The sequence below is a fragment of the Sus scrofa genome, chromosome 11 (genome assembly GCF_054392235.1).
Source record: "Sus scrofa isolate SSC_HxYL_T2T_F1_AM1 chromosome 11, Sscrofa_HxYL_maternal_Yorkshire_Landrace_v2.0, whole genome shotgun sequence".
NCBI classification, from domain to species: Eukaryota; Metazoa; Chordata; class Mammalia; order Artiodactyla; family Suidae; genus Sus; species Sus scrofa.
Window position 1 is genome coordinate 5,244,391 of NC_139393.1, and position 27,451 is coordinate 5,271,841.

The following is a 27,451-nucleotide window of genomic DNA, read 5'->3' on the forward strand; positions in this document are numbered from 1 at the left end:
CTGAAGGCCCAGGTGGCTGCAGCCACACCCTGCCCCCGCCCTGCAGGAGTGCGAAGAGCAGGGCGCAGGTGGCTCCCAAGAGACCCCGAGGCCCAGCAGCCAAGTCCTCGGTCATGGCCGAAGGATTCCGTCTCAGGGTCGTGCGCCCCAGCCCCCCACCCCCTCCCCAAAGCCATGGCCTTGGCCGGGCTCTCAAGCCTTCTCGGCTGAGCGACCCCAGCCTTCCCTCAGGTCCTCTCCCAGGCAGGAGGAACCTACAAGAAGCATCTTCACAGCCCTTACGCGGAGAAATCAGGCCTTGACTTAAAATCCTCCCAAGGCTCCCTGTCCCCATTTGAGCAAAACCCAAACTCCTTACCCGAACTCAAGGCTCCTGGACTTAGAGTCCCACCTTCCTCGCCCCTGCTCTGGCCACCCTCCACCTGTATCTCCCCGGCAGTGATGCTCTCTCTGTCTCCCGTTCCTCCCCAGGTAGAGCTTTCTTCAGCCTGGAACCCCCCTCCCCAGTCCCCCGCCTTTCCTTCATCGACGCAACCCTCCTTTCTCCTTGACAGCTCGAGAGGCGTTTCTGCTGGGAGACTTCCCTGCCCAGCAGGCTGAGAGGCTCTTCCGCTGCTGCCACCCATCCTGGCTCTCCGCCCTCCGTAGCACTGCAGTTCAGCACCGATCTGTCTGCTTCCTTCAGACCTGCACAGCTTCACTCATCTTTGTGTTCTTGGAAACTGGCATGCAGGGGGCGCTCAATAAGGTGGGCTGAATAAATAGTGCCCCCTGGGGGCACTGACTGAACACTTGAGCGAGTAACCCTCCCCTCTGGACCCTTGGGCAGCATCCGCAGTGGTGGCTCCGTCACAGGTGAGGTCCTGAGTGAAGCCCAGGTGTTTGCGCAGCCCAAAGGCTGGGATGCACCCTAAACCATGTTAGGGTTCTTTTTTTTTTTTTTGCTTTTTAGGGCTGCATCCATGGCACATGGAGGTTCCCAGGCTAAGGGTCGAATCGGAGCTACAGCTGCCTGCCTACACCACAGCTCACGGCAACGCGGGATCCTTAACCCACTGAGCGAGGCCAGGGATGGAACCAGTGTCCTTGTGGATTCTAGTGGGGTTCTTAACCCGCTGAGCTACAATGGGGACTCCATAGGCGCCTTCTAACACCTTCTGACAACTCCTTCGGAACCCAAAGAACGTTTTACTCACATTTTGTCTTTCCTCTTCAAATATGAGCTTATTTGCTACATGGTAAGTTCCGTGAGAACAGAAATGGTGGCCGGGCCATCATTTTATCCCCTGCCACATGAAGTGATGCTTCTCACGTAACACCTATTCACTAAATACCCAAGAAATTAGTGCTGGGTTTCTGCTGAAGTTTCTAGCCAGCACTTTCGGGGACTGTCGCCCTGAACTCCACCAGCCGCATCTCACGTGTATCTCAATTCAGTTTCATGACATCCCTACAAGATAGCATTACTTTTGCCATGTTATTATTTTTGTCTTTTTGTCTTTTTTAGGGCCGCACCTGCAGCTTATGGAGGTTCCCAGGCTAGGGGTCGAATAAGAGCTGTAGCCGCTGGCCTGCGCCACGGCCACAGCAACGCGGGATCCGAGCCGCATCTGCAAACTACACCATAGCTCATGGCAATGCTGGATCCTCAACCCACTGAGCGAGGCCAGGGATCGAACCCACAACCTCATGGTTCCTAGTCGGATTTGTTTCCGCTGTATCACGATGGAAACTCCACTTTTGCCATTCTATAAATGCAGAAGCTGAGATTAGGGGCTAGGGAACTGGCTCCAGGTGCTGAGCCTCTGAGGGGCTGGCTCGCCGTCCACTTCAAGTGTGTCTGATCCGCTCGGTACACAAAGGAGAAGGCAGAGAGCATCACGGCCACCAAGTGATCACCAGTTCTGGTCTAGACGGGGGCTGGGAAAGCCCGCAAGAGACGCGTGTCAGAGAAACACGTCACCAAGTATCTGACAAAAGAGTTTCCCCTGGAAAGACAGGCAGCACCTTTGATGGCAGTGAACCATCGCACCCCCGGGGGGCTGCAAGGCTGCCCTGGAGACGGCCGCCCTCCGATGGGACCAAGGCGCCTGCATCTAACAGAGCGGCGCCTGGGCTCTGGGGCAGGTGCACCCGATTCCCTGGACCAGGCTTCAATCTGCCCAGCAGTAAATTCACTTAACGAAATTTTGAAAAATTTTCAAGTTCCCCATCAAGGGCATTTTTTTTCTTGTCCTAAAGCCTCTCTAGGGGCCTTCACATATATCATTTTTCCATAGAAGAAAGGAAATGTTTTTATGCCGGAGCCAGTGATAGGTACGATGCATTTCTAGGAAAAACTTCTAGAAGACACCCAGCATCCTTCAACAGGAGGCCACCCACCTGATCAGTCTGTCCTCAGTTATTAGACGCCACAAAACCACTGCGGACTTTCTAACACGGTCTGGGGGCTCACCAGAAACAAAGACCGCAGTACAACAGCTGTTGCAACTTTGCACCTAATCTCAGGTCCTAATGTGAGAGCTTTGCCCTGTGGCACAGGGGACAGAGTGTATATAGACCTGAGAGTGTGAGCTCCCCGGCCATCACAGCAGACACCCCACACCCCCAAACTGCCAGGCAAGGTGAGTTTATTAAGAGCAAAGGCTTGTTCTGCTTGGTGGTGTGTGCATGCCGCGCAGTATGACACCTGACACCACCACCCCCCGCCCCCCGCAAACCCCCGGCCCAGTCCTCCCCCTGCGGGCTCAGCAGAGGCTTCTGTCTCCCAGGCTGTGCAAGCTCCAGAAACCCAGGGATCCTCCCGACGTGCTGGCCCTCCACCCCCGCCAGCCCATGGCCGAGTCCCGCCGTCCCGAAGCCCCATCACACCCACTCCCCCTCCTCTGAAGCCCCCTCTACACCACAGGCCAGGAGTTCCTTCTCCGAGTACAGAGCTCCCTGCCCCTGTCTGACTGCTTTGGCACAGGGTCATAAGCCTTATCTCAGTTTACGACTTCACATTCAGCAAATTAACCTAATTTCAAGTCAGTTCTCACCGATGGCTTTATAGTAAAATTGAGAATGTGTATAACGCATAGAAGTCCAGATACGACATAGCCCATCTTTGTGTTCATGCTAAGAATCTAAAAAATACATCTGTGGAGCAGAGTGCAACAACTGAGAGGGCTTCTGGAATGATGAATACACGCAATGCTGGGAAAACAGGTAAGATGCTTACCTGAAGTTATATTTCCTAAAGCTTCCACTATTCCATCCAATACTCTAACCCACTGACAGGCAATCTGATAAGTGTACTTCCTCCTCATGCTCTCACTTTTTATTTTTCCTTAAAATAAGGACAACACTCTGGCAGGTCATTAAAAACTAGCCAGTAAAGGTCCAGTCAAGAAAACATATATTTTTGCATCCTAAAATAAACACCATTTGGAAAAGGGTTGCTTCCCGAAGGGAAAAGCTAGCAGCCATCACAGGTTTCAGTAAACAGGATACAAACAACACAAACACTTCCTGTGTTTATCACGCTGAAGCGTGGGGACAGGATGCTATTACCGTCTTGTCCTTTTTAGGGCCCCACGGGGTGTGTGTGTGTGTGTGTGTGTGTGTGTGTGTGTGTGTGTGTGTGTGTGTGTGTGTGTGTCTTGTGTGTCCAGTCACATCACAACCCCTCGGCCCCACGGGTGTGTGTGTGTGTGTGTGTGTCTTGTGTGTCCAGTCACATCACAACCCCTCGGCCCCACGGGGTGTGTGTGTGTGTGTGTGTGTGTGTGTGTGTGTCTTGTGTGTCCAGTCACATCACAACCCCTCGTGTGTGTGTCTTGTGTGTCCAGTCACATCACAACCCCTCGTGTGTGTGTGTGTGTCTTGTGTGTCCAGTCACATCACAACCCCTCCTCTGCCGTCTTGTCAATGACCCAACACGCACCTTCTGAGAGCTACTGGGTGAGGGTCATACGACCACACGAGGGCTACACAATCACACAAGGTGAGCAGTCATCCTGTCACTTTTTGAAAAAGTTTATCTTTTGGTCACGCTTGCAGCATGGAGAAGCTCGAGGGCCGGGGATCAAATCCGAGCCACAGCCCTGATCAACCCTGGATCCTTAACCACTAGGCCATCAGAGAATTCACCTCCTTTTTTTTTTTTTGGCTTTTTAGGGCCGCGCCTTCAGTGTAAAGTTCCCAGGCTAGAGGGCGAATCAGAGCCGAAGCTGCCGGCCTGCACCACAGCCACAGCCTCGCCAGATCCTTACCCTGCTGAGCGAGGCCAGGGATCGAACCCGCATCTTCACGGATGCTAGTCGGGAAATTCTCACTTTTTAACGTCTTCTATCAAGTTGGCCATCATTCAGAGGTTCCCAAAGCTAAAGGGCCAGACTCTCCACCCAAGGAAGGGAACTTGAGAGATGGCGGAGCGTTTCTCACACAGGATGCAACCACCCAAGGCCGTCCTGGCTGCTCAGCCTGAGGGTGATATAGACTCAGCTGCTGCCACCAGAAACCCTGAGGCTCCCCCCTTTCAAGTCAGGGACAGGGGGTGGCCTGCCTGCCATCCTAACGGCCACCGGAATCGAATCATTCCTGTAGTAAATGACAGACTCTACGCCCAGCCATTTAAAAAGACACAGGGCGCTGCTGTGGAGCTAAGAGTGCGCCCTGGCTTCCTGCCGCCCTCTGTCCTCGCTGCCTCATCTGGGGAAGAAGCTTGCTGCTCGGACACAACCTCCAGGCGCGTCTAGACACCCCACCTGCCAAGGGTCAAGTGCATCAGCTTGATGCTCCACCTCCGAGCTTCTCTCACTGCTCGACACACAGAAATACGGCGTCCCGGCCCTGCCCACCACTCCGACCCAACTCAAGCCTAGAAGCCCAACACCCTCCAGCTGGCATGCCTTCGAGTGCTGGACACGAAGACAAACTTTTCACCCCTCTCAGGTGTCCCACAGCCATCCCTTAAAGAGGTTTCTGACAACGCTCGCATCAGGTCAACTCCAGATCGGCAGGGACCTTCTAGAAACGTGCTCGCAACTTGAGAGGAGTCCTAACACAGGCCCAAGCCTGGATGAGGAGAACCGCCTGGGAGCCTTGAGACCTAGACCTCTCGCCTCCAGCGAGTCAGAATCCTCCAGGATGGATCTCGGGAATCCAAACAGGTGAAAAGCGCCCCTGGTAACTCTAATTATGCAGACTTGGCAGTGGCTCATCGGCAGAGGAAGACTAGTTTCTTGATCTTCGAAGCGTTCTGCTTATTTGAGGACGATTACAAGGTTTGAAGTTTCCACTAAGTCCTGCATCAGTTTCCTGAGCGGGCAGATCACTTAAGAATGCGCCCCTTTATTACGGTGGATTATAGGAGTTCCCTTGCGGTGCTGTGAGTTAAGGATGCCGTGTCGGCCCTGCTGTGGTGCGGGTTCCACCCCTGACCCAGGAATTCCCACACGCCGTGGGTGCAGCCAAAGGAACACACAAAAAAGGTGGGTTGTGGTAAGTGGGATATGACGAACAGTGGCAGCTGGAGGGAGAATTCCGGAAAGTGACTTAGAATCTTCCTCACGGAAATAAAGGGGTTAAGAGCTTGGCAATGAAGCTGCAGCTCAGTGACACTGGGCTCTACCACCTTCCAGCTGAGTGACTTTGGGAAACTCCCTTAACCTCTGGAGGCCTTAGTTCCTTCTTTTGTAAGGTGAGGGTATCATTACCTCACAGACACACGAGAAGAGGGACATCTTTTTACTTTTATTTCGGCTGCACCTGTGGCATATAGATGTTCCCAGGCCAGGGGTTGAATCCCAGCTGCAGCTTCCACCTACACCACAGCTGTGGCCACACGGGGTCCTTAACCAACTGTGCCACAGTGGGGACGCCCAAGAGGAATGTCTTTTAAAAAGGTAAAATGCTGAGTACAGGGCCGATCACAGGTTCAACTCAAACATGCTGGGCTACTTCAGCGGCTCTGGAGAGTTTTCAAAAAGGTTATCCCAGAAAACCTATCAGTAAAGAAGGGGGGGGCTGTTTAAGTCACACGCAGGCCCGGGCCGATTAGGGAACCGGGGCAGGGCAGGGGCAGTCCAGGGGCAGTCAGCAGTGCACGAGAAACTCTCTTAACTATGGACCGTTCCCTTGACTCAAAGTGCAATACGATACAGACGTTCAGAAAAGCGAAGGCACCCTTAGGTCCCCACGGCGGCCCGGCTCCCATCGCCGGGCCGACTCTGAGAACAGACCTAAGAGACATGAATACACGAGATGCTTCCAGGCTGTGCTCCCCAAGAATGGTGAGGATTAAACAAACAGCGACTCCCATCACCTAACAGCGGGACAGGCTTCAAACTCTCACATTCATGCACTGATTTACAGGACGAATTACCACCCTGGAAGGGAGGTGTGTGACGGGGTGGGTGGGGGTGTGGGTGGGGATGTGTGTGTGTGTGTGTGTGCCAGGAACAGTGACTGTTGAGGTATCTCGCCCTCTAAGAGTCCATGATTCTATGGAATTCCTGTCATGGCTCAGTAGTTAACGAATCGGACTAGGAACCATGAGGTTGCGGGTTCGATCCCTGGCCTTGCTCAGTGGGTTAAGGATCTGGCATTGCTGTGAGCTGTGGGGTAGGTCGAAGACGCCGCTTGGATACCACGTTGCTGTGGCTCTGGCGTAGGCCAATGGCTAGAGTTCCAACTAGGCCCCTAGCCTGGGAACCTCCATATGCCTCGGGAGCAGACTTAGAAAAAAGGCAAAAAGACACACACACACACACACAAAAAAGAGTCTATGCTTCTAGGAGTTCCCGTCATGGCTCAGTGGTTAATGAATCGGACTAGGTTGCGGGTTCAATCCCTGGCCTTGCTCAATGGGTTAAGGATCCGGCGTTGCCATGAGCTGTGGTGTAGGTTGCAGATGCAGCTCGGATCCCTCGTTGCCGTGGCTCTGGCGTAGGCCGGTGGCTACAGCTCCGATTCGACCCCTAGCCTGGGAGCCTCCATGTGCCACGGGTGCGGCCCTAAAAAAACAAAAGTTAAATTTTGAAACTTGGGATTTTTGGAAAGACCCTGCCACTACATAAAGACAAATAAATGCCAGGTCCGTGCTGATGAAACGCGGGCACACGTGGAATGGGATGTGCTGTGGGACATCCTCTTCGGGCAACACAAGCGACAAGTGGAGCAAAGCCAGTCAGCCTATTTCCCAAGTATAAACTTCGAGCTCGCAAAGGCCTTTTAGAAAAAAAGGAAAGAAACACACAAAAACCCACAAGCACAAATAAACCAACTTTAATAGATATTATTTTATATTTCTCTAGCGCCTTCTTCAAGAACCTTAGATGCTTTACAGACATTATATCTAATTAATCCCCACAACAACCCTGTGAGGTAGGTATCACTCCCATTTTACAAGATAGGGAGAGTGAAGCACAGAGAGGTTAGGTGACCTGCCCAAGGTCACACAGCTAAATTCACTGAAGAGCCAGGACCTGAGGGCTCCCAGGTAAATACCTCACGAGAGATCTTTAATGAGAAGTATTTCTAAAGAAAGGATCAAGAGTAATATGTAATGGAAGGGAGGTCATTCTCCTGCCATCAAGGAAAGAAAACACCCCACACGGAGGGTGAGAGGCACAGGGACCCATATATTACACACTCCCCTCTGCCCAGTTGCATGGCTCCCGTCTTGAGCAAGCTTCTCAAGGGAAGAGTGCCAAGACAGAAGCCATGCGACTTAGAAGTGAGACTTAATTTAGAATATTTACTTTCAGTTACGATAATTTATAGAACTTTTTACTCCAATATACAAAATACGGGACAGCCATCCCAACAAACACATATATAGTGAGAGGGCGCTCAGCCACCATTTACGACGGAGACTCGCCCTCATTTCAGCCGCAGCCCATCGACACAGCCTCGCGAAGCTTTCCGTACGGGTCACTTCTCCTCTCCCATCTGCGCTGCCCCCCAACCCCAACCCGAGATGTCTTTAAAGTGTACTGAGTTTCTGATAAGCTTGGAAACAATGTACGTGGATGCAGCTGCACGTAGAGCCCAAGGTCGCTGAGAGCCATCGTCCCAGAGCCCCCCCACCCCCGGCAAGCCGTCCTACCTAAGAGCGTGAAGATGTGCGGGGTGTGTGGCCGCCGTGGACCTCAAGAAAAATGCCAGAACTTGCTTCAACAGGAAAGTTAACCTTGGCTTTAATGTACTGCGTTTTTTTTAAAAAGGCAAAAATGTAAAAACAAACACATTCCATCCCAAAGGCTGTACCTTTATGCAAATGACTTCATCGCCCTTTCTCACACATGCTCTGGCCCAACACAGTTCACACTGGTCCCGCTTCACGTTCTCCCCGTACGGAAAGCTGCAGAAATACAGCTTTCACTCCCAAGACAATTTGGTGGAAGCCCTCAAAATACAAAAATGAATCCACCTCCACAGCTACGACCCTGCCCATGTGCCTGTGGTGGTCGTCTGTGCGATGCTGGCAGGTGAGGCAGGCCCTGTCGTCTGTACAAAACCACCGCAGCCAGGGGAAGGCTCTGGAGACGGCCTTCAAAGGCAAAAGCTGTCCAAAGAGATCCTCGTCCTCTCCCAGCACACCTGTTTCCACCGCCCAGGAGCTAAGTGACCCTGTTAAAGATCTATTCACGGAACGAAGAGGGGAAGTCATTTCCTGAGCTGAAAGATACTGAAAATAAATGCTAATAATAGCAGCAGACAACACATTCTTTTTTTGTTGTTTGTTGTTCAGATTCAACAGCATTAGTCAAAGAAGTTTAGAAAATGACAGCAATTAAAAAAAAAGATTACTGCCTGAAAGGACTTGGCTAAGGAGCATCTAAGACCGGATTGCTATCACCTTGAATACCTATTCCATTTTCTGCCAGCTACACCTGGCCACTGGCAGACAACTTGCTGAGGCGTGAGAAGCGTCAGCTGCAGCGTTTACAGACATCCCACATGGCCTGCGTCACTTCCGAAAACGCCCGAGGGAGTCACGTCTTTTACAAACACCAAGTCCACTTGCGGGACGCTCTTCCAGGGAGATCCGTCAAGGCGGAAGGGGAGCGGGGACTCGCGGGCGCGGGCTCCCGGGTGTGGTCCTCGCCCGATGCCCCGCTCCTCGGGCGCTGGGCCGGGAGGGATCACTTCCTGCGGGATGACCGACCCCCGGAAGCGACGGAACTGCTAGGACAGGGACGGGGACGGGGACGGGGACTTCGCAGACGCGGCCCCGACCCGACGCCGAGCGCTCAGGGATTCTCGGACCCGCACGCCACCACTGCCCGCGCTCTCGTCCATCCTGCCACAACCACACCGAGATTCTGACAGTCCTTTATTTTCCTGAAAGTAAAGCTGAATCAGATGACTGACTTTACAACGAGGACGAATGTGTAGCCGAGATATCAGTTCCTCCTGAAAAAAAAGAGTATCTACCTCCTCTCACTGCAATGGGTCTTAAGGTAACTTACGATTTAGAATAGTTTAAAATTCACCTTAAAAATAGGAACAAACAAAAGGATTAGTTAAACCGACGAAAACTAATAAAAATATGCTCCAAGTCACTGGCAGAATCATGGGCACTTCATACAACACTTGGACTCTACCAGTTTTAAGGAAAATAAATAAGGAAACCAAGTATAATTACAAAGCCAGTCTTTCCCCTTGGGGAAACAAAAAGCCGCTTTTGACCAGTTGTTCCCTAGATATACATATACTGTATATGATTAAAAGCTTCTTCAGAGAAGCAAACATATTTGTCTTCCTGACACTGGATTCTAGCATCTGTTAGTTTCTTTACATCAGGAAGGCGACTGCAAATGTTGGGCCCAAAAGTGTTTCTGGTTTACGCTTGGAAAGACCACCCAGGATTCCTTCTCAAGGGGTTCGACCCAGCCAGGCGGATGCGGTGTGCTCAATGCTGGGCCCGCGGCCTCCGGCCAACCTCACACGGACTCCTATGCTTTCTACTGCACCCCCGAGGAGTTCAACCACGACGGGTGCCACGGAGGAGGAGAAGATGCGTGTCAATTACTGGAAGGCTGCTGGACAAGAGGAGCTGGTACCTCTGCTCTCGCTTTGTGTGCAGCTGCGCAGACAGCGTGATACCTGAGCAAACCCAGCGACCGCCAGGACGGGAAGAGCATGTCCATCCACGGTCTTCGCTTTACTGTGTGCAAAGGGCGCCACTGCCCCCAGAGCTCCCTGCGTTTGCTTCTCTCGCCTTGGGAACATCCGTGCTTGATCCTTGCCCAAACGACCAGAGAAGACATGAGGCAGAAAGTCTCTGTGACGCTTCCCTCAGTCCCGAGACTGGTAGAAAAGGATGTAGCCAGACTCCGAGTTCTTGGAGATATCGGATGTCAACCCGTAGAATTCTTCAATAGCTTGTGCATCTATTTTCTTCGAGGCAAAGCATAAACATTAGGACAAGAATGAGTTCTCTGAACTGCTTAAACCGAGCAAAATCCTCAACATTTCTTAGAATAAGGCCTTTCCTCTTATGATTTTTTTTTTTTTTTTTTTTTGTCTTTTTAGGGCCACACCCTATGTGGCATATGGAGGTTCTCAGGCTCGGGGTGGAATCAGAGCTGCAGCCGTTGGTCTACGCCACAGCCATAGCAATGCGGGATCCGAGCAGCATCTGCGACCTACACCACAGCTGACTCTGGATCCTTAACCCACTGAGCCATGATGGGCACTCCAGAAAATACACTGTTTTGTCATCTGGATGGCAGCTGTGTGGGGTGTGTGTGTGTGTGTGTGTGTGTGTGTGTGTATACATATGTGTATGCATTCACGTGTAAAAATTTAAATTGTTGCTTAAGATTTGCATTCTCTACTGTATGTAGGTTACAGCTCAGAAATGATTTATACATTCTGTCTTTCTAGGGCCGCACCTGCAGCATATGGAGGTTCCCAGGCTAGGGGTTCAATCGGAGCTGTAGCTGCCGGCCTACTCCACAGCCACAGCCACACCAGATCCAAGCTGCCTCTGCGACCTACACCACAGCTCATGGCAATGCCGGATCCTTAACCTACTGAGTGAGGCCGGGGATCGAACCTGCGTCTTCATGGATCCTAGTCAGATTCATTTCTGCTGAGCCACGACGGGAACCCGCCTCAAAAATTCTTTTTTAATAGTTTAAGTTTTTCTAAAAAAAAAAAAAAAAACTACCTCTGCTGTTAAAAGATTTCCCTTGTCTTTGATCCTGAACATTTTAAAGGTTCGCCAACTATGCCAGCACTGGAACTGGCTATTAGGGAGTAAGAAGTAGGAGTCAGACCACGATCTGAACTCGGTATTTGTCTGACATTCACCACCCGTATATACAAATAAGAAGCTGGGAGACAAACATGAAGAGCAAAATATATACACGATTTTGAAGAAAAACACGAAATTCGGAAACGACTTACTTCTACAATGTCGTCATCAAACAACAACCAAAAATCGTGACTCTTAACTATTGCAATATAATGGCCTCGATTGGGACCACTAAAACAGAGAGAAAGAGAAGTTAATTTTATTCGACGTTTATTAATATCATCCCTCCGTGCCCCAAATTTCATGTTCTATAAAGCAGAGCAACTCAAACAGATAAAAATACTCCTTACCTATCCTTCCCCCCAAAGATCAGGCTGCACTGATTTGAACTGGCATTCAATTTTAAAAGCAAGTAATTAGTTCTCTGAGACATATAACCAGTTAGTCCACTTGTATAAAGGTGTACTATTAAAATTCTTTGTTACCTTTTTAAATTATGTTTTAAGTTAATTTCAAATTTGCTTCTATGAAAAATTTTAATAAAATTTTGCAGCATTTGGGGGATGGAGGGGATAAGAGAGGCAATCACAGCCAGAACATGCTGAACTGAATACACAACAATGCATATTTTCGAGCCTTACTCCCTTGGCAATAGTTTCCTCCAGGAAAGAATCCATGTGATATGCTTGAAAAAATATACCGTATCCATGTTCTGAAATCAAGTTCAAACTTGATCAACGTCCTTAAGAAAATGACATTCTTGGAGTTCCTGTTGTGGCCCAGTGGAGACAAACTCGACTAGTATCCATGGAGATGCAGGTTCAATCCCCAGCCTCAGTGGGTTGGGGATCTCGAGTTGCTGCGGCGGTGGTGTAGGCTGACAGCTGCAGCTCCAATTCGACCCCTAGCCTGGGAACCTCCATATGCTGTGGGTTAGGCCCTAAAAAGCAAGCAAGCAAGCAAGAAAGAAAACGGCAATTTCTTTAGTATTAGCAGAGCTATCTTTTTAAGTATTTAACTCTTAGCCCCACCGTAATTATGATAATTGCCTCTGCATCTCATTTTAAACAAATCTGGAATATAGAAATCCAGGAAGGTATTAAAAATAAAGGTGGGATTATTTCTTTCAAAATAAATTCTTTGTGGCGTTCCCATTGTGGTGCAGTGGAAATGAAGCTGTGGCTGTGGTGGAGGCCGGCAGCTGCAGCTCTGGTTCGACCCCTAGCCTGGGAACTTCCATGTGCCACGGGTGCGGCCCTAGAAAAGACAAAAAATAAAATAAAGTAATAAAATAAAATAAATAAAATAAATTCTTTGTAAAGAACACGTCAAAGATATTAACCTCTCCCAGGTTGAGGAGGACTCATCCTAAAAGCTTACATATGTCATTAAATTATAATTCTAGTACAATTATTGTATTATATTATTTGAAATAATTTTCAACACAAATTACTCTTTATGGTGAGTATTACGTTAAAAGTAGCAACCTCAGGTGTTAGAATAAGCCACTTCCAAGTTTCCTACTCAGATCTTAGATCCCACAGTTAAGATAAACATCCTAGGCAACAAAATGACACAGAGGACTTTTTCGTTATGGAGGAAAATATCTCAAAATTTAAAAACAACTTTTAATGGTAAAATAAGTCTTTTAATGCTAAAAGTTTCTGTTTCTACAGAATTCATCTAAAAAGTTTTGTGTTTTATAGTGAGAGGGTAAGAAAGAAAATACACTTGTTTTAAAGGGGTGCAAGAGAGAAAAATCACCGAAAGGCAGAGAACCCGCCCAAAAGGGAAGGGAGCTGGGCTGAGGACAGGCAGGTCTAAGACTGCGAAGGTCGGGCAGCTCCTCCTCTGGCCCAGAGCTTCAGGCCGAAGACAGCGGACAGAGGTTCACACCACAACTGAGACCAGTTTAGCCTTAATAACAGGCTCAAGAACGGACACCTACGAGAGCCGTTTCCTTCCTGCTCTGGGGAAGATGAAACGTGCTCGGTCCGGCCTGTACGGATGCCCGAGGTGCCTGATGTGTGCAGGAACTGCTGCTGGCTGTAGCAGGACAGAGTACAGCAGAACACTGCTCCCAAACCCCCAAGTTGGGGAAGAGAGGTGGCGAAAGCCAGGCCCCAGGGCAGGGACGAGTAAGGACCACATCCAGGGAGGGGAGGGCAGGGCAGGTGCGTGTGGAGCTGGGTCCGAGCGGGGCGTGAAGGTTAACAGTCAAGTACGGAGCCAGTTTGCTGGGAATCTACCGCGTCTCAGGCACGCGGGTCGGGAGGGAGCTGGCTGCGCCGGCACAGGCTCACTGCAAAGGACCCTCCCCATGGGCAAAGGTGCAAAGGCAAGCCCTCTAAAATTCTCACGTGAAACACACCTACGAGTACATCGGGAAAATAAAAAAGGAGAAAAGATTTTTTATTTTTCTTTTGTCTTTTCAGGGCCACACCTGCAGTATATGGAGGTTCCCAGGCTAGGGGTCCAATCGGAGCTGTAGCCACTGGCCTACACCACAGCCACAGCAACGCCAGATCCGAGCCGTGTCTTCGACCTACGCCACAGCTCATGGCAACGCCAGATCCCTAACCCACTGAGCGAGGCCAGGGATTGAACCCGCACCCTCATGGTTCCTAGTCGGATTTGTTTCCACTGCGCCAAGATGGGACCTCCCAAGAAAAGATTTTTTTTTTTTTTTTTGGTCTTTTTGCCATTTCTTGGGCTGCTCCTGCGGCATATTGAAGTTCCCAGGATAGGGGTCAAATCAGAGCTGTAGCTGCTGGCCTACACCACAGACACAGCAACATGGGATCCAAGCCGCATCTGCGGCCTACACCACAGGTCATGGCAATGCCGAATCCTTAACCCGCTGAGCAAGGCAAGGGATTGAACCCGCAACCTCATGGTTCCTAGTCGGATTCGTTAACCACTGAGCCACGACGGGAATTCCCGAGAAAAGATTTTAAAAGAGCGCTAGTCTTCTGTAAACAAATTAGTTCTTGTTTTAGGAAGGGCCCGGTCTCAGGCAAACTAACAAATCTAAGACAATACAAAGCAGTAACTTGCAGCCAGAACATGCATCCAGTTGTGAAGTGAGCAGAGGCACAGCAGCCTGAAGCCCAAGAGAAGGGCAGCAAGGAGGACTTCCAGAGCCGGGAAGGCAGGGGCACTCGCAGCGGGAGCAGGAGGACAGGGCCCTGGCTGGGGTCAGGAATCTCAGAGTTTGGGATCCTATGGGCAGAGCACTTCTCCAAGATGCAGCACGACTTAAGGAAAATGGTCAATCTGAAGAGGCTAGAGAACTGCAAAGTTAGGACGTGAAAGGGTAACCCTTTATTAATCTATTATCATTAAAACAGGAGATGAGCTAAGTAATTTACACTTTCCTTTTAATCCTAACAACGTGGTGGGGTAAATATTATTTCATTGTACAGAAGAGAAAGCTGACGGGCAGGCAGTGCTGTACAGAGTCACGCCAGCTGTAAACGGCAAAAACCGAACTGAAACCCAGCTGCTCTGCCTCTCAAGCCTCCGGTCCCATCACCACCCCAGGCTCCGTACGTTCGGATAATGCTGTCCTCCGTTCAGGGGTCACCCCTCGTGCTTTAGAAAGAGAAGGCGCCAAAGGTGGGACAGAAGGACTGCTGCCGAGGAGAGAGGCGGGAGAGGCCCACGTCCGTGGATGCGGCCAAGGGACTGAGGCGGAGACCCTCCCAGCCGTCCCACGCCATCTGAGCCCAGGGCCGGCAGGGAGGGGCAGCTAGTGAGAACGAGGCCCGTGCCCATTTGCTAAACCGTGCTGTCAGCACTGCTTTCCCCGAACCAGAGGGAAAGGAGGAGCGCGCTGCCTTCCAGCCACTCCAGGAAATGCCCAACAGTCGACGAAGACGGTACGTTCCGAATCCAAATGTTAGGAGATGCTCTTATGGTCTGAGAATGTTTTGAGCTATTTTATTTCACTATTTATTTGTCTTTTGTCTTTTTAGGGCCGCACCTGTGGCATATGGAGCTTCCCAAGTTAGGGGTCTAACCGGAGCCACGGCCGCTGGCCTACACCACAGCCACAGCAACTCAGGATCCGAGGCGCATCTCTGACCTACACCACAGCTCACGGCAATGCCGGATCCTTAACCCACTGAGCGAGGCCAGGGATCGAACCACAACCTCATGGTTCCTAGTAGGATTCCTTTCCACTGTGGCACGAGGGGAACTCAGAGCTATTTTATAAAGTAAGATCTATAGATGAGATAATACACTAAGCTGGTTGACAGGAAATCAACACGTGGCTTTTACAATCAGAAAACTTACCTTTGCCGATTATCTCCAAAGCCTTTTTTAGGCGTTTTTCATCAACAGGTGAACAGAGCCAGTTAATCTCAGAAAGTGCTTTGGAAAAGCTCTTAAGCAACATCTTTTTGCCTCGAGGTGCACTGCCCACCACGGGCACCTCGGGCACCTCGGGCGGGGCGCGGTCGGGGACCTTACCTCCCACAGTGAACCACGACGGCCACGAGGTCGTACATTCTGTCAGGATTGGTTGCGTCTCCTGAAGTGTTAAACAGACGAAGTTCCAAAGGAAAAACTACCCGGTAAGAAAGTTTTGTGTATCGATGAAGTTGATCCATATACTTAAACCTTTTCAGATGTAGAGCCAGAATCATGGGCAGCTTTTTAACTTTCATCCTATTAAAAGAAACATGAAAACAAAAGGTCATCAACGATATTCACCGTGTCCGTGTCCGTAAGAGAATGATCCAACCTTGTGATTCCACGAACAGCTGACGGTCAGTTTTAACAGCCCAGCGCCGCCCACGGTCCCGCATTACGCTGCTGTCAGCAACGTCCTCAACGTCCTAAGACGCCGCCCCTGCCCCCATCATCATCAAGCCCCAGGTTCTGACGCAGCACGTGGTGTGAGATTTCACTGAAAAATCTGTGTTTCTGCACGGTGCTGTACAGCAGAAATTGACGGAACACGGTACATCAGCTGTAATCATTTGTTTTAAAAGAACGATGTATTTCTCAAATGTAGGCCCCTACGATCAGGGATGTGCACGATGCCTCCGCCTGGGGGAGGAAGCCCCACTTTCTTAGAGCTGCTCCCAGCTGAGGAGGTGAGGGCAGAATGAACTCCTTTTGCTCCCTTCATCCACACGCTTCGGCTGCAGACTGAGAAGAGCAGGAGAGGAACGCGTGGACGACCATTCTCTGAAGGTCTTGGCCAGAAAGCAGCGACTCGGGCACCTCGGGCGGGGCGCGGCTCCCCATGAGCAGGGCCCACTGCCTGCGCCCCGGAAAGGTGATCAAACAATCTGGAACCGCAGGAGTGAAGTCTTCACCCGCAAAGCACAGGGCTCCGTTCCCGCCCTCGACAACGCTCAGGACCCCACGCCGTCTCCCCGAAATGCCTCCGCTCTCCGCCGTCACCCCGCAAGGGTCTGCTCTTCTAACACCCAGCCCGAAGGCTTTATCTGCTGCACGGATAACTGCTCCCCTCAATCCCCCGTCAGCACTTTCCAGAGTCACTTGGGGCCTGTAGAGTTTATCACACTACATAAAACCTTGTGGTGATTATGGGTCTCTGTCCCCTGTGGGGGTCTGGACTCCGGGCACACAAACGCTTTCATTCCACTTCCCTGCTATCTAGCAGCACACCCGGCACAAGGCAGGCACTCACAGACACTGCAGACCTCAATTCTGTCTGTGTTCAGCGAAGCAAAACACGTTTCATAATGAAAAAATGACATTTACTAAGCCATTGCCTCTGATAAGGTGAAAAAAAAAATCATTTTATAGCATTACCCTAAACCTGCATTCTACACATCTTAAATGTGGTGAGACAGCTTGTTATTCAAGAAATAGCTATTGTTCTGCTAACGTGGCCTCTGCAAAACATTAGTGAAAATAAATGTAAACATTTAATCATTCCTGGAAAGCAGTCTAACAATATGAAGAGTCTTTATGGCCTTCGCCTCTGTAATTTCATCAGAGTTATTGTATGTTGTGAAAAACTGAGAATCCGAGCTAGTCAGCAACAGGAAATGCTCGAATACACTGCAATACAAATACAAGAAAATATGATAAAACTCTATACAACGCTGATAAAAGTTTTTAAATGCACGCATGGGAAATACTTAACGGAAAGTAAAAAAGATATAAATATATATAGATGTCAATTAAACTCATGTAGAGTTGCTAAAACAAATTCTTTCAAAACAACAAAAGCAAAGCATCCTTTGAACATGTGCTGTGGGGTGCAGACCCTACCTGTCAGTGTATGAGATGCAGTGAGTTAGGACTAGGAAGAGGAGACGGATGCCGCCTGGTGCTTAGGAAAAACCTGCTCTTAGAAATCCCTCAGGAGCGGAGGAGAGAGAGGTCCCCGGGGCCGGAGAACTCCCGGGCAGACCAGACGCTGGCTGATAAACACGGGCGGAGCCTCAGGGCAGGGGCAGCTCCAGGGGAGGAGCTGCCAGCCACCCCCAGGAAACCCGACAGAGTCAAGGCCAAGCCTGAACACTTTAAAGACGACAATTTTCTGGAAGAAACAACACACACACACAGGCGGAGTCGAGTTCACGCGGGAGACGGTGCCGCAGAGCAAAGCAAAGGGCAGCTGACTGCCTGCTGCCAAGGCCAATGCCACCGACACACTGGAGGCTGACAGGGCCCTGGTCCTCCTCCCTCAAACTCAGCGCAGAGGCGACCTGAGGGGGCGCTGGACCTCCGTCGCTGCCTCTACAGAAGTGGGCTTCGGACGCGACGCTCTCTGCAACAGACAAACACGCGGACAGAGAACATTCTTTCCTCTTTGGTTGAGAGTCTGAATCAGACGTGCTGTTTCTCTCCTGTACACTGACTTCTAAGTCCTTGCAGGGCGGTTCTCTTCTCAACGTCCTGGGGCCCCTCCGGCGCTGCCCCAGCGCCCCTCCCACCAGCAGTGCCCTCCCGGGGCTCCTGCTCCACACCCTCGCCCACACGGAGTTCTGTTCTGTTCCTTTGAAAGGGGCCGTCCTAACCGCGTGACAGTGGTTTTGCGGTGCATTTCCCTGAAAATTAGTGGTATCAGTACCTTTCCATATGCTCACTGGCCGTCTCTGGGTCTTCTGGGAGGAATGTTTACACCAGTCCTCTGCCCATTTCTCAGCCTGGTGATGGGGTTTTCTGTTGAGGTGCCTGAGTGCTTTTTACACTCTGGATATTAAAGCCTTACCAGAGAGCTGGTTTGCAAATATTCTCTCCCACACATGCCTTTTCATTCCATCGCTTCCTTTGCTGCACTTAAGTTTTAAGGTTTGCTCTGGTCCCATTTCTGTCTTCGCTCTTGCTACTTGCACCTTTGGAGTCACATTCAAGAGCCCACTGCCAAATTCAACGTCATGAAGCTTTTCTTCTAAGAGCTTTATAGCTTCGGGTCTTGGTTTAGGTCTTGAATCCACTCTGAGTTTAATTCTGTACCTGGTCTGAGCTTAGGGCCCAGCGTCCATCTGGGGCAGGCAGATACCCAGTGACCCCACCACCGTTTGTTCAAGGTCATCTGACCAAACACCTGAAGGTTACTTCGGGGCCATCTCTCCTGTTCCAGTGGCCTGTGTGTCTTTCCGTCGGCACCATTTGTTTTGACTCTGACAGCTTGGTAAAGTTTTGAAGGCAGGAAGTGTGAGGTCCCAGCTTTGTTTTTCTTTCTCGGGGTTGTTTTGGATGGTCAGTCTTTAAAGCTTCCCTGTATGAATTTAAAACTTCTTTTTTTTTAAATTTCTTCAAAAAGCGCCATTGAGAACAGATGCTGACTCGCAGACATTGAAAAGCTTATGGTCTCTGGAGGAGATAGTTTGGGAGGTGGGGGGATGTGCTTGGGTTATGGGATGGAAGTCCTGTGAAACTGGATTGTGATGATCATTATACAACTACAGATGTGATCAGTTCATTTGAGTAACAAAAAATAAATAAATAGAATGAAAACAAAAGTGCCATTGAGATGCTGATCGGGATTGCAACCCTGCCGGTGGCTTTGGGTAGCACGGCCACTTTAACAACATTAAATCTTCTGGGGTTCCCATCGTGGCGCAGTGGTTAACGAATCCGACTAGGAACCATGAGGTTGCAGGTTCGGTCCCCGCCCTTGCTCAGTGGGTTAACGATCCGGCATTGCCGTGAGCTGTGGTGTAGGTTGCAGACGCGGCTCGGATCCAGCGTTGCTGTGGCTCTGGCGTAGGCCAGTGGCTACAGCTCCGATCAGACCCCCTAGCCTGGGAACCTCCATATGCCGTGGGAGCGGCCCGAGAAAAGGCAAAAAGACAGGAGGAAAAAAAAAAAATTAAATCTTCTGATACATGAATACAGAATATGTTTCCATTTATTTGTATCTATTTTTAAAAAGGTCTTTCAATAATATTTTATAGTTTTTAGTGAACAAGCCTCTCATCTCCTTGGTTAAAATTTATAAATGTTTTATTCTGTTTTTTTTTGGCCACCCCTGAGGCATGTGGAAATTCCCAGGCCAGGGATCAAACCAGTGCCACAGCAGTAACACCACCAGATCCTTAACCACCACCAAGGGACTCCCTAAGTGTTTTATTCTTTTTGATGGTATTGTAAGTGGACTTACAACCCTCGGGGGTCTCTATATATAAGATTATGACATCTGTGAACAGAGATGATCTGACTTTCCAGTTGGGGTACCTTTATTTCTTTTTCTTGCCTAATTGCTCTGGCGAGGATTTTCCGTACTATTTGAATAAAGGCAGTGAATGGGCATCCTTGCTTTGTTTCTTATCTTAGAGGAATTTCACCACCGAGTAGCATGTTGGCTGTGGGCTTTTCAAACATGGCCTTCATTATGTTGAGGTAGTTTCCTTTTATTCCTAGTTTGTTGAGGGTTTTTTTTTTTAATAATGAAAAAAAAAGTGAAAGCATTAAATTTTGTCAAGTGCTTTTTTTGTGCATCTACTGGGATTGTGTGTTTTTTCTGTGCTTCATCCAGATTATAACCTTTTTTTTTGTTGTTGTTGTCCGCCCCTTGGCCTAAAGAGTTCCCAGGCCAGGGAACAGATCTGAGCAGCAGCTGCAACCTACACCAGAGCTCACAGCAATGCTGGAGCCTTAACCTACTGATCGAGGCCAGGGATCGAACCTGCATCCTCATGGATATGAGTCAGGTTTGTAACCCACTGAGCCACACCAGGAATTCCAAAGCTAACATCAAATAACGTGAAAATCTCATGGATGCCTTCACACAAAGAGGGTGACTGTGCAGACAAGTCCTAATTCCTCAGGCGCAGCTACTTGTCCCAGGCGTGGAGGCCAGCCTTCCCTCCCTTCCTGCGGTCAGCGCCGTCCGGGTGCTGCCTTCCTCCTGCCACGTGCATTCTGTGACCCACCGTCTCAGGTGCTTCCTATGCCACTTTCAGGATTACTCTAACGCAGTGGCCCTGTGCCCCGTCAAACGTACCGTGAGGGGCTCCAGCCACCCGCACCCAAGGAAGGGAACACGGAGGAAAACCGTGTTCATTACCTGTGTCCATGACCCAAAGCGCCTCCCTTCCTCGCACACACACCTATGTCCGGACTGACACCACAAGCCTCATTCCTTAGCTGTCTAGTCCTTCCCCTTCCCTCCCCAACGCACCAGCTCAGCCACGAGATGAGAGCACACAGGGTCACATCTGTGCAGGGAGGGAGGGGACCCCAAGCAGAGCGAAGGTCACGTCTGCAGGCGAGAGAACTGGAGGGGGTGGGGCGGGGACAAGCTTGGCTCCCTCCGGGGCACCGACCAAATCAGTAAACCTATGAGGATAACAGGAGCCAATTTCTACCGTCAGAGGCGGGACGACAAATGTCTACAACAGGGCCGCGGCCAGGGACAGGCCTGCTCGATGGGCTCGCGCCGGCCCAGGCAGGAGAGTCTGAAGGTGAAAACCACAAGGACGTAAGACACCAGGGCCCGAGGACAGGAACCGAGGCCTCCCCGAGACGGAGGAAGCGGAACGTCTGATGAGAAATGGGGACATATTTACCATCGCTACACAGCTGCACACAAAATATGTAAAGTGACAGCTGGGGACAGCAGAGGCGCACAGCGAAGAGCCGGGAGGCGGCCCCTCTGTCCCCGCTGCCAGCGCGAGGCCTGGCTCCGCGCGGGAAGGAGAGACTCCCCTGTGAAAAGACAGCTCATCAGTGACAAGAGGGCGAGACCTGCTCCCAACACGTGACACCCAAATCACGCGCCTTCCAAGAGAACACAACGAGCAGAACACACCACCACTTCTGCGGGGTTCCTGCCCAAAATACGTAACCCGAACCGTATCATACGGTAAATGAGAAAAATCCAGAGAAGGACATCCCATGAAATAACGAATCCGTGATTTTTCAAGGGTTGAGATAACGAACGTCAAGAAAAGACGGAGGAACTGTTCCACGTGGGGAAAGGCTGAAGGGCCCTGAGTACCAAGGGCAAACGTGTGATTCTGACGGGATCCTTTTTTCTCTAAGGACACTGTTGGGACCTGTGGTGATACTCAAGTAAGGCCTCCGAGGAAGGCCACGGGTCAGGGTTACTCTCCTGAAGGGGATGGATTGGTACCCAGGACAGGGCTACCCACGTGTCCAGGATCATGTGACATCACCTCCAGACGCATTCTCTTGTGGCTTAGGGTAGAAGAGCACTCCTGGTATTGTTCACACAACTTGTCTGAGTTTGAGGTTGTTTCAAAGTAACAAGCAAAATAATCAGGATGGATTCCCTGATGCCAAAATACAGTCTTTATAACAATATACAAAGAGAAACTACAGGAGTTCCCGTCGTGGCACAGCAGAAATGAACCCGACTAGGAACCATGTCGTTTCGGGTTCGATCCCTGACCTCGCTCAGTGCATCAAGGATCTGACGTTGCCGTGACCTGTGGTGTAGGTCACAGACGAAACTCAGATCTGGCATTGCTGTGGCTCTGGTGTAGGCTGGCAGCTACGGCTCCGATTAGACCCCTAGCCTGGGACTCTCCATACGCCGTGGGAGGGGCCCTAAAAAGCAAAAAAAAAAAAAAAAAAAAAAAAGAGAGAGAAACTACAAACTCCTATGTAGGAATGGTGGAAACTGGGGTGGGAGTGAGGAAAGTGTTTTCTCCCTCATCCTTCGGCACCCAGAAAACATTCACCGCATCAGGAAAGCTTCAAAGCAACACAGTTTAACTGTATCGGTTTATGATTGTTAAACAATCACTAAATGCAGAAAATCACCCAAGGGTACCTACCGAGTCGAATACTGTTTATCTAGTAATTACCTAATGAGTCTCAACTGTCGGTGATAAAATTGAGACTGTTGACTCACTGTCAATTGCCACTTCATCACTTTCAGCTAGAAAAGCCAGCTCACAGCACCCACTGCCAAACAATCACCATAAATTTCAAAAACATGCAATTACCGTTTGTGTGCTTCCTGTTTGCTGCGACATTCTTCACAGTAATATTTGTATTCACTGCATAGAGTTTCCGTGTTGCTAAAACCCCTGTGTAAAATTCAAAATTAATTAATTCTGTCTCTATCAGAAAATTACGTATTCATGGAAAAATATTCTGAACCAAAGATAGTCATCAAATGTCAAAATAAATAACTCGACACCTACCGTAAGCAGTGAGTAATTGATGTGTTTTGTTCCACGTCAACAGAAAGGTCTAAAAAATCTTCATCTTTGCTGCTTATCTGTAAAAATCGGGAATTACCTTTGATTTCTTTAATATCAGTCAACTGTTCCAAAATGATAGAATTACATGCATTCTATCAGCAGTAGTATTTATATAAGGAATTCTGTTTCCCGGAGTTCAGAAGAAAACGACCTGATGGGACTTAGCCAGGACTCTCTCATTATCCGCGGAGGAAAACCAGCAAAGGGCGCCTGGCCGGACTTGCCCCACTGCACAGGCTGCGTGACGGGCTCCCGTCACCTCCCTAACCTGGTAATACTGTCACGCAGAAAACAAAGGGCACCACACACGCTCGTTCCTCAAAAACACAGGCCAAGACTGAACGAGAATGTTTGGCAAAGGACATGATATCTGTATTGTTTTATCGTTTAAGAAAAAAATTTAGCCCCAAACACCAAACTACAATCTTCACTTTATGGACTTCTTTCATCCCTCCCCTGAAAGTGTAACAACATCCTGAATTACACATTAAATTACGTGTTGTTCTGGATTACGACGACATCATCTCATGAAAAATAAAGTTACCACTTACTGGTTTGCACTGGAGCAGGCCGGAACCCTGTGCGTCCCCTTCCTGGCTGCCTCCCTCGCTGACTCCACGCAAGGCTGAGTCAGTCGCCAGCGTGTCCCACCCACGCCTCTGCACCCAGCAAGCCAACGCCTCCCTGCCTCAATCCTGGACCCCTGCTACCAGCCGGGGGTCATCAGCTGGTGGCTGTATGTTATATATACTTAAGCAAATACGAGCCAACAGAAGGCTGTGTATACGAGGTACTGCGACACTAAGAGAACCACCTGGGGCCCCCAAGATTCAGTGACAACGAAGGGGAAGAGAGACCACTCAGAGGGAGGAAAGAGAACAGGTGCTTAAGGAAGCGGCCCCCGGGCTGTAGGAAAGTGAGGTGACCTGACGGTGCAGGATGGGGGCCAAAGCCAGGACAGGCCGGGCTGCGCATGCAGGCTCGAGAGGGGTGACGGTCAGGGCCTGTGTTTCTCACAGTGAGGCTGTGTCCTCCAAGGTCATCCAAGTGGGGCAGCAGTGACTTTTCTCAACACATCTGGTTGTTGCTGGACAGCTCCTTCCTAACACCAGCCCCCTACAGCCTGGGGCTAACGCTGGTGCAGAGGTTGGGGCTGGGGAACCGTCAGCACAGGCAGAAACGGAGCAGGAGTGGGCCTTCCCCAACGCAGCGGGAGAAGCAGCAGCTCGTAGCCTTAATTCCTGGCGACGGGCTGGGAGGGGGGACGTGACAGGCCCCAGCAGGCCCTGCACCCACCCGCTAGCGAGGGGCAAGGGCGGCCGAGGCGCTCTGTGCTCACACCCACCTAACCCTCACTCCATCCCTCTAAAGCCTCAAACCCGACCCTGTGCCGAAGCGGGGACGGTCCACAGGGGACATGACTGGCTCAGCTGGACGGTGGCGCCAACTACGAGTGTGAGCTTTCATTCCTCAAGGGGGAAGAGCTCAGAATTGAACAGGAGATGCTGCATGGAAACTGCTTCCAAGAGCCGGACTTCCCGCTCATCTCGAGAAACTCCATGACCGGACGGAGCGTGCTCCAGGGCTCATTCCAACCACAAATAAGGTCACTGCAGGCAAAGGAACATCAAGGGAGTAGCCCTCCCTGATCTGCAGGTTCCTCGTGAGCTTAACTAAGGCTGTAACTTCCAGAACAGGGCTCTATGGCCTCCTGCGCTGAAGCAAACTCAAATAATTCAACCTGCAGCAGGTTCCCTTCTGCCACCTCATGTTGGCACGTTAACGTGCAGGAGACGCCGTCCAGCTGACGGGCACAGCTTTGCACTCGGACAACAATCAAGTTCCACCCTCCCACGCCTCCTCCGAGACCCTCCAACACAACGGATCAGATGTGTTCTCAACAAAACTTGATGATATACTTACGGTTTCGCAAGTAAGACATCTGGTTTCATTAGTCAATGTTCCCTGAAAAATCTCATGAACCCACGTTGGGTCTGGTGTGCTGTGGTTATTTTCAGTGTCAATATTACCGTTAGGCAAACGGCCATTCTGTTTTTCCTGCTTTCGCTCTTCTTGTAAAATATCAGCAATCGTATTTAGCAGGTAATTTAAGAATTCATGGGCATCTTGCTGCATGTAGTTGTCAAAAAGCTCTAAAAATTAGAATATAGAGAGAATTCTTTCAGAATCAGTACCTTCATTAAAAACCAAATTGAAACCACTTAGTATTCTATCAGAACTAAGGACAGGTGTTTGGAATGGGCTAGTGATGTACGAGAAATAGGTATCTTTCACACATACAAATTATGACAGAACTGGGGGAAAATAAAATTAAAATCGATGAGAATCTTAAAAAAGCAATTGATCACTGAGAAAAAGCAAAACCCGTCTTCATACAGAATGTACCGAGGAGATAAGAAACTGCTTTTAATAGCTCATCGAATCTATTATGCCCAAATATATACAACATGGCAAGTTTTAAAGTAGAAGCTGGACAACGTCCTGGCAGTGCCAAGCCGCATGCAGACGAACAGCAGCGGAAGCGGTGACATCATCAGTTCGGGGACACACATCCCAGGACACAGCCCAGCACACCCTGTGACTGAGTCGGTCAGAGACCAGGCCTGGAACCTGCGCTTTTCAAAACCGCTGCAGGTGACTGCCGTGCAGTCAGGCCCGCGGACTAAAGGCACTGTGAACTATCTCCCTACTCCGGGTGATCGCGAAGGCGTCTTCCAAAGGCAAGACTTGACGCCGCGGAGGGCTCCCTGTAATTCCACTAAGGAGCAAGTGCCCTGGCCCCAGGACAGTAAGCATCGGCCCGAGTCGCAAGAGGATGGGCTTGGGAGGCAGGGCCTCACCCCGTCTTCCTCGCGCCGGGTGATGCCCCTATGACCGTGATGTCACAGCGAGGAAGCGGGACCAGGGCAGTGAAGTCACGCTGCCAAGAAGCGGCAGGGCCGGGGCTCAAGCCAGGCCACTGGACCCACCCAGCCGCACACAAGCAGCATGGCCTCCCAGCCTCACAAGGGGACCGAGGTCAGTCAGTAAAATGCACTGAGACAACCACCCAGTCGGGAAGCTTTATCTTTGAGCCCCCAAGCACACTTAACAAGTTCCAGAAAGTTTACCTTTTTAAAATGGTTGAACAGAAATTAAGAAAATTTAGGTCAAAAAGACCAAAAAAAAAGAGTTCCCGTTGTGGCTTAGTGGTTAACGAATCCAACTAGGAACCATGAGGTTGCGGGTTCAATCCCTGGCCTTGCTCAGTGGGTTAAGGATCTGGCTCAGATCTTGCTGTGGCGTAGGCTGGCACCTACAGCTCTGATTAGATCCCTAGCCTGGGAAACTCCATATGCCTCGGGAGCGACCCAAGAAATGGCAAAAAGACAAAAAGACCAAAAAAAAAAAAAAAAAAAAAAAGGAAATTTAGGGAAAGCCTTCCTAAGATAAAACGAATTTAAAAATTGTATTTTAGAAAGGCTATAGATATGCCTAAGTTCTATGCATTAGAAATCATTTAAAAAGGTTTAAACAGTGAAATCTGAAAATTAACACCTTCAACCTATAAAAAGTTTATTAAAAAGAAAATACAAAATAGGAAAGCACTTGAAATCAACAATTTACAGTAACAAAATTCAAAAGGTTAAATAAGACACATGAAAAACATCCAACCCCAGGGTAACCAAAAACGCCTTCGCCTCCGTCTGTGAGATGAAACCCCGTCTTCCACTGCAAGGTTGTTAAAAGACCAAATGGAAACAAGTGAAAACAGTCATTTTCAGGAATATTAAAAGAAATGACTTAAATCTTGGTGGCAAAAAGACTTTAAAAAGCATCCCACTCAAGGTGCAGCTGCTGGAGCAAGACTGGCCGCAGCCCCGACCACGCGGGCGTCAGAGGCACCGGGCTGCAAAACCCGGGGACCCTGAGAACACACTGGGGCCCCCCTCACTCCTCTGCTCTAAGTCTGTCCCGGGGGGGTGATGAGCCCTAAACGACCCCCCCATGTTATACTTTTAAGAACAGTAAAAGCCCTGAGAGTCACTGCAGAGCTCACGCCGCCCTAACCTAGCGGAACTGGACCTGGAAATCCTGTGCGTCCACTGGCTTTGCCCGCGAGGGACAGTGGATCCGATCCCACCGCCACCCACAGGGCGAGGCGGCCGAGCCTCTGCAGGACCTCCTGGCCCCCACTGTCTGAGAGCAAGCCAAGCCCCCTGGGAACCCTCACACGGGGCCACCACCGGACCGGCGAAGCCGAGGTTGAGCTCACGGAGGCCAACACCTTTGACCGTGTCTTCCATCCCCACTCCTCTCATTCGCCTGCTGCACCTGTTTCCCTCCCCGGCCGGTCTGCCATTCCTTCTGGGAGCTGCCTTCTGCTCTCGACCCCCCAGCGAGTCACCTTCAGCATCTCCCTGCTCCCTGCTGCCACCTGTAACGCACCGTCCCTTTTCTGGTACAGAAAACCCACCCTCAAGGGAGAAAGCTCCCAGTCCTGGCCATCCGGACCTCAACCGCACCT

The 27,451-nt window shown here is 50.2% G+C and overlaps 1 protein-coding gene across 1 annotated transcript in view; it reads right to left on the reverse strand.

Moving 5' to 3' along the window:
• Nucleotides 1-7,253: 7,253 nt before the first annotated feature.
• Nucleotides 7,254-27,451, reverse strand: part of USP12 (ubiquitin specific peptidase 12) — a 76,705-nt gene continuing 56,507 nt past the window's right edge. The window contains exons 4-9 of the mRNA XM_021065513.2: nucleotides 24,847-25,076; nucleotides 22,864-22,940; nucleotides 22,663-22,746; nucleotides 15,728-15,925; nucleotides 11,404-11,482; nucleotides 7,254-10,389 (exon numbers count right to left, since the gene is read on the reverse strand). Coding sequence (XP_020921172.1) covers nucleotides 10,288-10,389; nucleotides 11,404-11,482; nucleotides 15,728-15,925; nucleotides 22,663-22,746; nucleotides 22,864-22,940; nucleotides 24,847-25,076 — 770 coding nt within the window. The 3' untranslated portion in view covers nucleotides 7,254-10,287. The remainder of the gene's footprint in view (nucleotides 10,390-11,403; nucleotides 11,483-15,727; nucleotides 15,926-22,662; nucleotides 22,747-22,863; nucleotides 22,941-24,846; nucleotides 25,077-27,451) is intronic.